At 40.1% G+C, this 13,311-nt stretch overlaps 2 protein-coding genes across 2 annotated transcripts in view; both read left to right on the top strand.

Moving 5' to 3' along the window:
* The window catches only part of CYSTM1 (cysteine rich transmembrane module containing 1), a 122,938-nt gene that overhangs the window by 14,522 nt on the left and 95,105 nt on the right, over positions 1-13,311 (top strand). The gene's annotated exons all lie outside the window — the stretch shown is intronic.
* On the top strand, positions 3,299-6,176 carry LOC122439842 (IgA inducing protein). Its single transcript, XM_043465339.1, has one exon. It carries the CDS (start codon positions 5,837-5,839, stop codon positions 5,996-5,998), a length of 162 nt encoding a protein of 53 aa, XP_043321274.1. The 5' UTR covers positions 3,299-5,836; the 3' UTR covers positions 5,999-6,176.

Raw genomic sequence — 13,311 nt, 5'->3', positions numbered from 1 at the left:
GTTACTTTAAAATTGTAGAATTCCCAAGAGTTCATTGGTGGCAAATATTAATAATATAATCTGGTATATCTTGGAAGTTCTTATGTCCTTTGTAGGGTGAAACTGATTGTGTTCAGATTTCTGTTCTCAGTATCCCAGTAACATTTTGATAAGATGAAAAGTTGCTATAATACTTGTTTTTAAAGTTACACAATTCAAGTATATTTGAATTAATTGTTTTCTAGTTTGGTATGGACTTATTCTCAGTGATTTTGACAGATTAATGTTTCATTTTACCCAAATCTGTATATTTTAGTGATAAGACCTCTTAAAGATAACTTTTAAAAAAGAGGTTCTGATTTTGTATTTGGAATTAATTTTTTTTACAAATGTCAAATACATTAATAATAACAATTATTTTTATTTTAACTTATTTTGTAGAGTTGGCAGTTGGTATGATTTTCATCCAGTAGTATTGTATGTCAGATTTTAAATTATGATGGTTACATACTATAACTTAAGTCAGTATAGAGCCTTCTTAAATAACCCCTCCCTTAGGAATTGTTTAAAAAGAAGTGAATTCCCAAACCTGTGTCAAGAACCAGTGATTTAAATGACTGTGAGACAAGTCTTTGAAAGGCTTCCTTGAGTCTAGTCAATGGAGATAAATGATAGCCCATTTCCATGCTGCATACAGTTGTTAGGGTTTATAAAGTTGTCAATACGTAAAAGTGCAAAAGCAGGAAAGACTGTAAAGTTGCCTATAAAATTTCTAGTTTTCATTATTTGCACTATTTATCTTTGCACTTGATTTTTTGAAAGTTAAGACTAGTCACTTTCACTTTTGTTTCTAGTCTTTTCTAATTTCTTACGTTTTCAATATCCCACCCAAAGCAAAACTTATATGCAATTAAATATTCTTTATAAGTCCAAGAAAATATTTCGTAGTGTTAGCTGTGTAGAACAAAAATTTGTTTTGATAAAATTTTTAATATGGGCCTTTATTTGCCAATAAAATCCTTTGTAAATGTGAGTTTTATTAAACTATTTGAATAGACAAAGTGAAAGTTAGGGTAGAAAAAATATATATACATACATATATATCTATGGAGTGATGTCTTTGAGATCCAATTTCCAGCCTGAAACGGCCTGGTTTTGGAGTTTATTTGTTCTCAGTGAAGTGAATGAGATTTGAGTCTAGCTGGGCATTGGTTTAAAAAGCTGAAAGTGAAGTGGGTGGCAAGTGGCAGCTCCCTCTTTCATGTAGTTTTCCATAACACTCATGGAGTTTCCTTATGGTCTATGTGATATAACTGGTGTTGAAATAACTATATTAGATGAATATTCCTTTTTGGAATTCAAGGTTGACTCACTTTTTGAGGAGGGGGGTGGCAAGGGATAATAGACTTTATTTTAACTGGAGGCATCCTTATAACCTCAAGATGTACTCTAGAAAGAGTAGGAGAACAAAAAGCGTACCTGTGAACATATTTTTTGTCTTAGTGAGATTGCGTGACAGTGTTTGGAATTGCAAAAAAAAAAAAAAAAAATGACAGTTTTGTCAATAGAACAGAAATGTGTTTTGACTGAAATTATTTTTTGTAAATTATTATTTCATTTTATATTCCCTCTCCGATAGCCTTTTAGGAGCTTCATACTTAAAACCAACAAGCTAGAGGCCTCTCTTCAGAGCTGGTTTATTTTTGGAATGCCTGAGTGTGTTTCTGGATGGAAGGGGTGCGGCAGGGGGTGGTGTTTTAATTCTCGACATGCTCTTCTCAGCACGTTTTGCTATTTATTCTGGATCTTAAGTTTGCAAATTCTGTTGAAAATTCAGTAGTGTATTTGAAATGAGAAAGTTCTCTATGACATAGTGTGAATGTGTATGGCTGGACTCTATTGTGGAACTTTGTGGCTTTGTTTTTAATTGAGGTAGAAAGTTATAAACTTCCATTGTTCAGACTTGAGGTTTATCTAGTGGAAATGTGCCCGGTAGTTATCTAAATATGGACCAATTTTGGGAAATGAATGTTGACAAATGTGTATTTGACTCTAGATAATCCTTTTTTCAAAACTGTAACTTAAAGGCTTACATCGTTATAGTTGTCTTAGGCTTTATGTTGTCTTGGGTTAAATGTGGATGATGATCAGTAGAATATCTATGAATTTTCTTTGGGAAAAGAGAAATATTCAGTCTCCAAACCTTTTCTTGGAGACTAAATTTATCATATATGGAAAACAAAAAAAATTTAGAAAGTGGCTTTGATTATTTTTAAATAGGGTTTAATCAGTTTAATTATTTTTTCTATTTTGAAGCACTTATTTCCCAAATATGAATAAAGGGAAAAGATCAACAATATGCCCCCCTCCTTTTTGAGGACATTTTTAGTTTTTTTGACCCCATTTCCCAATCCTAGTATAAAACAAATTACGGGTAGCCCTCTTAAGTCCTTGTATCACCTTTTTGGGGTCACAGATACCTTTGATTATCAGATGAAAGTGATAGACTCTCTCCCCAGAAAGAAAACACCACATACACAGTTAATTTTGCATACAACCTCAGGGGCATCACATATCTTCTGGAATCCAAGTTAAGGATCTCTGCTCTAAACTCCGTACAGAAAATTTTAATGCAATTAATCGATAAAATTAGGAACTAAGTATTGGCCTGAAACATTTCAGATTGGAATTACTGTTAGATGGTGGCCCGTACTAGCAAAATGTGACATTCTAGACAGCTTTGTTAGACATTCTAACAACCAGACAGAAGGAAGAGAGAAGCAAAGTTCTGAGAGCTATTTTTAAGGAGTTAGGGCATCTCTAGACATGGGAGCCACTCCTGGTTCAAGGCAGGGGTCAGGGTGCCTGACAGCTTCTAGCAGGGTAGAGTTTGATAAACCACAATGCTCAGGATGCCAAGGGGTTAGCCATTATCTTAACCCCTTCCTCACCAAAAGATTTTAGTTTTGTCTATTGGGAAACAAGATGTCACTAGGGAAGAAAAAGATTTGCCTTACGACTTTGCTGGAACACATCAGTTTGGTGACGTATGGGACACCGGTATTGTTTTTGAGAAAGTACATAAAACCAAAGTAAATTATTCTCTATGTAGAACATTATTTACTAGTAACATTTGTTTGGATGTATTAGCTTTGACAATTTTTACCAGTAAATATTGGTTTTATTTAAAACTGGGAATCCAGTTTATGAATAGGATAGTTGATATATCTGTCCTTTCCCCCTATAAAGAATAGTTTAAAGGTTTATGGATACTTTTTATTTTTCTCTCTTGATGCCGTGGAGTGGGGTGGGTGGGTGGGGAGAGATCTTTGAGTCAACAAACTGACAAAATGTCTTCTTCAAATTGAAAAATTGAAAAAGCAGCACCTTATTTAAGTCTAACTGTATACCATTTTAGTGCATGTATTAGTTTTAATAATGATTTTTGGTGCATGCCTTTGGGCTTATTCAAAAGTGTACAATAGGAAAGTATACGTATTTCCTTTCTTAGAAAGGAGATGTTTTTCTACTTTGCAACATGTGATTACAAAAATCTTCCTCTGTGGGAAGATTAACCATGTATTGAACTACTGAAAAGTATATATTTTTAGATATACAGAAGGAATCTACATGGAGCAGCATTCAGACCTATATAGAAGTCATAGCATTCTGTATAGGACCAAAAAGGAAATAACATTAAACAACTTAAACAGACTTTGTTGGGTAGAAATACCTTTAGATCTTGCATTGACATCCAAAAACAAAATGCCACAAAAGTTTGCTGAGAACTTTTGTCATTTGAATTTTCTCTGTCAGTGTATTTAGCCCAAATAGAACAGCTTTGGGTTAACACATACATAAGAATCAAAAAAACAAAGCTAACTAAATAAATCAGTCTGGTTTGCCAATCCAGCTGGACTAAATAAGTAAACTAATCACTTGCAACATGAAAAACTGTCCAACTCCTCTAAGGTTTTGACAAAATAACCTTGGCTGATGTGGGAAAACTCCCACTTTGATTTCTGACCTGACAGTGAAGGTTCATGCTTGACATGATTTCAAACCTGACAGTGTCTGTTTAAGGAGCTATGGTACAGTTTGCTAATTCAATCTCAGATACCTGTTGATTACCTGTGAGATCTAGAGTCCAAAGTAGCCAGCAGCCGTATCCCTGAGTGCTCTGTGCCCATCAGATCTCTTAAAGTTAAGCAGGCTTGGGACAGGTCACAGCTCTGGTGAGTGACCTCAGGAGCTGTGGACAGCCCCAGATTCAATTGTATCTGCTTTCTTGGGAGTCATCACTGAACTAATGTCCCACATGGTGTTACTTCCTGTAGATGCTCTCTCTTGGAGGAGGCCCAGAGCACACATCCTAATCGCTTGTGGTACTCAGAGAGGGGGTGCTAACTCTGATGCCCTGGCCAAATTCCAGTTTAGGGATGTGGGTCTTCTTGCCATTCTAATTGGAAATGTGCATCGCTTCCCATTTTCCCTGTTGATCTCAGTGCAGACTGCACTGGTATATTTCTTTGCCCTGATCCCAAGTCTTTAAGATGCTGGTGTGTATTATATGGGCCAAGTTCATGCCTTATCCTAATGCTGGAAGGTTGAGGAGTGAGTGAGCTTGGTATCACAGTGCCCTATAGTAGGAGGGTAAACTCTTGTGATGATTTAGGGATGAAGTTGGTCCTCTTTTTAGCATAAATTGGGAATGTACACTGGTCAGAGGCTTCCAGCCATGAGGTGTGAACTGAAACCTATTTTCCCTCTTTTCTTATAGCATGTTGAGAAAATCTGTTGGGTTTTTAGCAGTCAGGGAAGGCCGGAGTTCTGCAGCTTTAATCTGGGTAACTGAGGCTGGTTTGAGCAAGACTTTGGTTAATTAACTAGGTTCTCAGATGCCACAGACTCCGTGAAAAGTCACCATTATTTTCAATGGTTGTGATAGAATTTCCCTCAGTAGCCATTATTTTAAGATTATATTGCAGAGTTGCTTTATTTGAGCTTTTTGTGTATACACAATCCCAAACTGGAAGAAATAATAATTTAAAAAAAAAGGAATCCTGCTGTGAAAGGTATATATTACTCTAGATTTTTCTTACTGTAAATATTGTAAGATTGTAATACTGTCAATATTTTATTAACCAACAAATGTTAATCTATGTGAATTCAGACTTATTTTAAATGTGCTTCTTATTTACTGTGTGTGGTCCCTGTTGCTGACAGTATTAAGTTATATTCTGATGTAAGATTAACTTTATTAAAGAATGTAAACATTAATGTTTCCTTATGGGAAAACAAATAAAGTATAAAGAAGACAATTCTTTTCATTAAAATATACTGTGTATTTACACTTGCTAGACCCAGCACCACTTATAAATTTAGTACACTGTTCAAAATTTTAGTTAACACAGCTGACATGGTTGTGCTCTGGAAGCCTAAGAGTAGGTATTGTTGGAATATGAACAGTTTGTATTTGTCCGCTGTGAATCATAATCTTGAAATTTCTAATCAAGTTTGTAAAATTTTTATAGTAAAACATTTTAATGACAATTTAAAAATTTATCTTCTCTAAAGAATGGTCAAAACAATATCCTTTCAGAAATAGAATTGTTCTTTAATATCTTTCCAAAATGACTTTGGTTAAATGGACCAGATGTATATTAGTTAAAATTTAGGACAAAGTTGTAATATTCTTTGAGTTTACAAGTTAATCCTTATTGGAGATGTGCCAATTATACAGTAGAATATCATTAATTTGCACTGTTTGGGGACCCCATTAAGAATGCTGAATTTTGCCAACTAAGAAGTAAGCAAATGCAATTTAAAAACTAAATTTGAGCATTCTGTATTAAATATGTGCAGTTATTATCACATGAAGAAGCGCAGTGTGTCGGGCTGTAATATAACCATACTTGCTGTCATGTTCTCCCATCTCAGTGCTGGGAACTCACCATGTGGAAACCAAGCAAATGTGTTGTGCATCAGCCGGCTTGAGTTTGTTCAATATCAAAGCTGAAACTAGCGAGGTCTGCTGTACTGCTTATTGAAGTATTGTGATTCTTTTAGGCATTGATTCTTAAAAAATATATACTGTAACAGTATACTTTGTACAGATTTAAATTTTATTTGAAAAAAAATGAAATAAAGTAGGCAAAAAAATAAAGATGTTTATTTTTCATGTGACTGTATAAACAGATCAGTCTTTTGTTTCAGTGCCTTTGGTGGGGGTGGTTATGGTCGCTCTTGGGTTTTTTTTTTTTTTTTTGATAGACAAAAACCATTTTAAGGGTTCAGTAGCAGGTATATTTGTCTGATAATTAATTTGCTGCAGGCATTAGGTGTGCTGTCTCACATTGGAAAGCTTTCCTATTTTATTTTAAAACAAATTAGATTTTATGTGAATGGCTTCCCTATCTTGCTGCTTAAGTCAGTTTTTAAAATTCTCTGGTGGTGGGACGGTTAACCAAGCCATCTCGAATAAAGAGGAGGAAAAATTTTTCCCATAGACTATGCCCCTTTTCCACTGGAAGTTTTTTGTTTTTTGTCGTTTAAATTTGAAGTTGGTTTGGGTTACAAAAGAGTCATGACAAAAGATGAAGAGAATCCTCTGCAGAAAATAACAGTTGTGCTTGAAAATAAGATCCTTTTGAAACTGCTTTTCTAGTGAAAGAAGTTACCAATAAAAATGTGCCACAGGAGTGATCCTTCAGAATAGTTTTAATGGGACCTTTTCAAAGAAGATTAGATTATCTGACCAAAAAGAGCTATCTCAGTTTTGGCCTCTAACTCAAAAACCAGCAGTGGCTTCAGTTGTATGGTATTTTCTTCAACCTTTAGAAATGGAGTTGGAAGTTTGGATTTCTGCTTTCTCCTCAACTTATCTTTTCTGGTGCTTTCATTTACTTTTAGGCTGGATATGAGAAGGCTTGGAACCAGTGATTGCAGAAACAAAGTTCCTGCAAAAATCACACTATAAAAGATTTTTTTCTTTGTGCTTCGAATGCAAGGAGCATGTGTTTAATCCCTGGTCAGGGAGCTATTTTGGTTAGTAAAAAAGTAATTGCGGTTTTGAGGTGTGAATTTTAAATCATTATAACTAGACTCAAACACGTCTTTATTAATCGAAATAGGAACCATTACAATTAACACATTTTTGCCAATGAGAAATAAGTTTGTTTATTCGTGTAGTGTAAAAATCCATGCTTAGGGATTGGACAAGCTCCTGGAAAGCATTTTCTGCCTCCTGCTGGTTGTGGAAGCATTTCCCTGCAAAAAGTTGTCAAGATTCTTGAAGAAGTGGTAGTCGGTTTGTGAGAGGTCAGGTGAATATGGCGAATGAGGCAAAACTTCTTATCCCAATTCATTCAACTTTTGAAGCATTGGTTGTGCAACATGTGGTCGGGCATTGTTGAGAAGAATTGGGCCCTTTCTGTTGACCAATGCTGGCTGGAGGCGTTGCAGTTTTCTGTGCATCTCATCAATTTGCTGAGCATACTTCTCAGATATAATGGTTTCTCTGGGATTCAGAAAACTAGTGGATCAGACAGGCAGCAGACCACCGAACAGTGACTTGACCTTTTTTGGTGCACGTTTGGCTTTGGTAAGTGCTTTGGATCTTCTTGGTCCAGCCACTGAGCTGGTTGTCGCTCGTTGTCATATAAAATCCACTCTTCATTTCTTGTCACAATCCAATAGCGAAATGGCTTGTTGTTGTTGCATAGAATAAGAGAAGACAGCTCTTCAAAACGACGATTTTTTTATTTTCGGTCAGCTCATGAGGCACTCACTTATGGCTTTTTCACCTTTCCAATTTGCTTCAAATGCTTAATGACCATAGAATGGTCAACATTGAGTTCTTTGGCAATTTCTCATGTAGTTGTAAAAGGTTCAGCTTCAGTGATTGCTCTCAGTTGGTTGTTGTCAGCTTCTGAAGGCCATCCACTACACTCCTCATCTTCAAGGCTCTCGTCTCCTTTGCAAAACTTCTCGCACTACCACTGCACCGTACATTTGTTAGCAGTTCCTGGGCCAAATGCATTGATGCTGTGAGTTGTCTCTGCTGCTTTACGACCCATTTTGAACTCGAATAAGAAAATCACTCAAATTTGCTTTTTGTCTACCATTTCCATAGTCTCAAATAAATATAAAATAAACAGCAATTAATAAGTCACTACCAAAAGATGAAGTGAGAAATGCACATTAAAATGATGTACAACATAACCACATTTATTTAAGAATGTATTCCAGTATGAAATGGCAAATTTCAACAATGCAAAAACCGCAGTTACGTTTGCACCAACCTAATACGTTCCTGCATGCTGTGCAGCATGGCCAAAAAAAAAAAAAAAGACAACCAAATAAATAAATATATACATATGTGTAACAGTAGTTATATTCTAAAAACTGATGCATGGTCATTGAAATATCTCATGTTCACAGTAACACAGTTTCAGGCTTCCTTGAGTAAATTCCAAGAAAGCTTTGTTGTTGTCGTTTGGATTTTTTCTTGCTGAAATGGCTCTCCTTTGTAGAGAGGAGCAGACTAGCTATTGGAAGACAGCTAGTCACAGCTAGCCAGCTGTTGCACCAGCTTCCACACCTGACAACCACCAACTCCTGTAAAAATAACACAGACACTGTGCTGTATGAAAACGTAAAGTGGAGGGGCCTCTGTTTTGCGCGGGTAGGGCAGGTGGCAGTGCCTCTGATTTAGGCGGCACGCAGAGGACAGGTGGGCACTTCCTAAAGATTCCCCCTCACCTCAGTGGAGAGTCAGACAAACTCCTGGGAGTCCCAGAGGAGGACTCGTTAGTATTGGAGATTGTGGTAGAAACTCTAGCCACAATTTGTGGTAAAGGTAAAAGGGAGTGAAAAGCCGGAAGCCAGGCCCCTTCCAAACTGTCCCATGGCCTTAATCTTTGAAAGATTCCAAATGGGAATCCCTGACCTCAGGGAATATGCCCTGAGGTAACTTTGGAGAGGTGGAGCTAAGGTTCTCTTGCAGGGCTGCAGGGGGAACATCCCAGACTTGGGATGGGTCTGAACTCTAGGGCAAGGCTTGTGGGCCCATGGGAGCCCCTGAGGAAAGGGGCCCAGCATGGTCAACAGAACTGTTAGCCATTTTTATTTAGCACTTTTCTCTTCTAAAGCGATAAAATGGGCAATCTCAAAAAAAAAAAAATTGGCAATCTCTTCCCACCCCCACCTCCAATGGATGTTAACTTCTATTTAACCATGTAGTATGTCATTTACTTTGGCTCTTTTGCATGATTTTTTTAGAACTCTCTCTGTTCCTAGTGCCAGTAAGAGTTTCTTTCTAAGCAGACAGGACTTTCTGATTTGGGGTACTGGGTTTTGGAAGAGGTTCTGCTCTTATGGGATCAGAGGAATGAGAGATCTCTCTTTGTCTGCTAGCTAACCTCAGGGTCAGCACAGGCACTACTGCTTTCATTTCACTTCAGCACCGTCCCCCACACTTGAGGAACTTGAGAAGGAACCACTGATTTTTCCCTCTGAAAATGGGGATTTTACCTTAATTTCGCAAATCTCTGGAGTGTTTCCAATAACGTCGTTCCCGTTTTCCTACCAGCTTTGATTTTCATTCATTTTGGTTTGTTCAAATCAGGCCATTTGGCACTTAGGTTGGCAGTGAGAAAATGTCACAAAAAGGCTCACTGAATGTTGCAATGTTTAAAAGAGCAGGATATCCCCACCTCACAGCCAGCAGAGTTGTCCAGTTAACCCCACCATCCCAGGAACCCTGCTCTCCCTGCTTGCTTAGCTCACAACTCAGACCTTCCCCAGGAAGCAGGAATTTCTTTGTCAGCCTCCCAGGGAGACTGGCAGCCGCTCCAGGCTCGGCCGGCCTTCTCTTTCTGCCTCTGGCAGGGACACTGAGGGTGAGTATGTACTGCCACCATCCTAAATTTTTCCAAGCCCCTCACTTAAAAAAAAGCTCAATGTTGAGTGCTTAAACTATGCAAGTAAGTGTTTTGTCTAGGTTATTTCATTAACTCTTACCACAACCCTATGAAACAGGCACTATTATTACCCCCATTTTACAGAAGAGGAAACTAAGACACAAAGAGATCAAGTAACATGCCCAGGTTACACAGTCAGAATTCAAATCACAAGTCCTGGCAGATGATGCCCAAGGACACCCTTGGTCTCAGTCACTCTAGTGCCTCCTCTTCCCCTAACTCCTAGGGCCTCCCAGACTCTGACAGTGCCTTAGCTCAGGATGTATTCAGCTGGAGGGCAAAGCCAATGTTCCCTGAAGTAAAGGAAGATTTCTCTGTATAGCTCACAAGCCACACTTCCTGTTCTGAAGGTTGATTCATGAATGAATCTACATTTTCATTTCCCCCTCCACTTTCATGGGGGAGTGACTTAGACAAGGTCTGAGGAAACATGGTGAATGGCCCTTCCAGGCCTTTCTCCACTGCTCTTGCTTAAAGTACAGAGCTGGGTACTATTCCTGCCTCTTCTCATCCTCATCACAATGACCTGATCAGGGAGCCCTGTGAATGAGCCCTTCATTCTGTCCAGTGGAGCTGTTGATTCCTTTCTTGTCCCCAGGTTATACCCCCCAGCAGACACCCTCTGTCTTCCTTATGGCTGACCTCCTATCTGGGCCCATTTGGCTGCAGATACAGGCTCAAAAGAGAACAGGAGGCAGCTTCCCGGAGAGGATCTGGGTCTGCCCAGATTCCCTAAGCCTCACTACTTGCCAATAATTGGCCCAGTAATTGGATCCATCAGGGCCAGCCATGTAGTTTCCAGCTTAGAGCTTTGCTTGGGCTTGTAACGTTTCTGAAGGCACTTAGCATCCTCTAAAAATGCTATTTCCCAGATGCTTCATGAGCTCTAAGGGAAGGTCCTGAGGGTCACTCTCTAGAGGCTTCTTCCAAATACAAAATATGAAATTCTTTGGGACTTAGGGCTGGTTTAGAGGGCTATGGTATCTATTAGAACTCTTGTCTGAAAAGGGACGCTCATAATCCCTCATGTTTCTTGTATCCTCTAAAGCAGTGATTCTCATGGTGTGTTCCCTCACCCAAGAGCATTAGCACCCCATTGGAAATTGTTAGAAGTGCAAATTCTTGGTCCACACTTCAGACAGAACTGAATCAGAACCTGCCTGAAACCAGCAGTCCCTGTTGTAGCAAGCCTTCCAGGAGACTCTGATGCACACTGAAGTGTGAGAACCCCTACTCTCTAAAACAAAGGTTCTTTATCTCTTGGAGTTTCTGGTTTGAGAATCTGATGAAAGGTTAGGACCCTGTCACCTGCTTCACAGACCTCCTCAAGTCGGAGTTAAGAATCCCTGCTCTGGAACTGAGAGCTTGTCCATGCCTCTCTGGCTTCCAGCCTCTCCATACCTCCTTAAGAAGAGGTGGCCACGTACTCCCTGTTAGCTCTTTCATTCCTGTCCTGTTGGTTGTCGCTGAGAGTGGGCAGCCCCCGCACCAGAGAATACAGGGGAAAGGGCTTCCTGCCTCATTTGTGCTGCAACTGTAACCCATGGCCTCTAGACAAAAACCAAATGCTCAGGCATGGGGCATCAGGCCAGGGCCTGGGCAAACAGAAAAGTGATTCCATCTCTTGGAGCTGGGAGCTCTGTGTCAGAACAGAACTGCTAAAAACTTAGGCACTTCCTGTGACAGTCCCGGCTGGGGAAGATGACTGCAGCTAGAGCTTTGTCAGTGCCGAGGCCTGGTTATTCCTGTTGTCCCTGTTTGATTGTTTGTGGTACCCCTGTTCGCTTGTACAAGTATCTTGGTTTAGACAACAAATCGTATATAGTCACCCCTTTTCTCACCTAACAGCTTCGTCACTGGTCTCCTTGTGGCCATTTTTGCGCCCTGCAGTCCATTCTCCAGGCAGCAGCTCACCCATAAATATGGTTACAAGGCCCTTATGACCTGGCCCTACCTGACTCCCCAGTTCTGTCTACTTCCTCTCACCTCTATGTTCATCTCTCTTAAGCCAAGCTGGTCATCTTCCCATGCCTTAAATGCATGAAGCCCATTGCCACCTAAGAGTCTTCGGCCTTTCTCTGCCTTCTGCCCAGAACATGCTTCCCTACAGATCCTCTCACATTGGCCCTTTTTCATAAACAGGTATCAGCCTTCATGTTCTTTCAAGGAGGCCCCCTTCCAATCCCTCTCCCTCATAGCTCCATTTCCATTTTCTTCCTAGTGCTTATCACTGTCCAAAAATGTTTTTTCTTTTTCTGGGAAGTTAACACTGTGAGGGCTTTCCTGGTGGCTCAGAGGTTAAAGCGTCTGCCTGCAATGCAGGAGACCTGGGTTCAATCCCTAGGGTTGAAAAGATCCCCTGGAGAAGGAAATGGCAACCCACTCCAGTATTCTTGCCTGGAGAATCCCATGGATGGAGGAGCCTGGTGGGCTACAGTCCACGGGGTCGCAAAGAGTCGAACACGACTGAGAGACTTGACTTAACGCTGTGAGGGCAAAACTAAGGCATTCCCAGGGCCTGGATAAGTCTGGCGCCCAGCAGATACTCAGTAAACATCCCTTAGCTAAGCAGCTGGACTTCACTGATGCCCAGAGTGCTTCTGGGGCTGACTTCCTTATCCATGTTAAATGCAAGTACTGTCATCTTGTTTTATCTTACCTTTGGCCCACAGGTGGCATAGGACAGGGACCCTGAATATGAGATGATTCTTCTCTGCCCACTGCCAACTCTCCCTAGCTTCATGTACCTCCCATCTCTGAATGGGCCTCAGCATGTCCTCTCCCTAGGTATTTCATCTCCAGGTAAGCTTCTGGGGAAAGGGCAATAACCCTGGCCTCAAAAGATCACTTGATGCCCACTGTGCCCACAGCTGCCCCTCAAAGCACTGTTGTTTGGGGCTCCAGCCATTCAGTATGCACTTAGGGGGGCCCTTGGCCACCAAGCTTTTGATGGGCAGCATTCTTCTGGGCTTCTTGATGATATGGGAACTCACTCTCCCTGGAATCCACTAGCTGAGGGAGTAGAGGAGACTAGCTCTTTGAGGAGTTATATTCCCTATTTCCCAGTGCCACAGGCTGGGAGGTGTCTAGAGAATTATGGCTTCCATAGAGCACCAACATCATTGGTAACATTTCACCAAATCCTGGCTCTTCTATTCTGTATTCCTTGGCTCTCCCTCTGATCTTTATTTTTTAAAAGATTTATTAATTTATTATTGGCTGCGTAACATCTTAGTTGCAGCCCTTAGGCTCTTTGTTTCAGCATTCCTGCATCTCTCCAGTTGTGGAGTGTAGGCTTAGTTGCCCCAAGGCATGTGAGATCTTAGTTCCCTGACCAGGGATCAAACCC

Source organism: Cervus canadensis, chromosome 4 (genome assembly GCF_019320065.1).
Source record: "Cervus canadensis isolate Bull #8, Minnesota chromosome 4, ASM1932006v1, whole genome shotgun sequence".
Lineage (NCBI taxonomy): Eukaryota > Metazoa > Chordata > Mammalia > Artiodactyla > Cervidae > Cervus > Cervus canadensis.
Note: the sequence above shows the minus strand (reverse complement) of the source record. Positions and strands in the feature narration are given on the sequence as shown.

Excerpts from the sequence above, each read along its gene's own strand:
- LOC122439842 (XM_043465339.1), top strand. The coding sequence starts at position 5,837 with ATGTGCAGTTATTATCACATGAAGAAGCGCAGTGTGTCGGGCTGTAAT.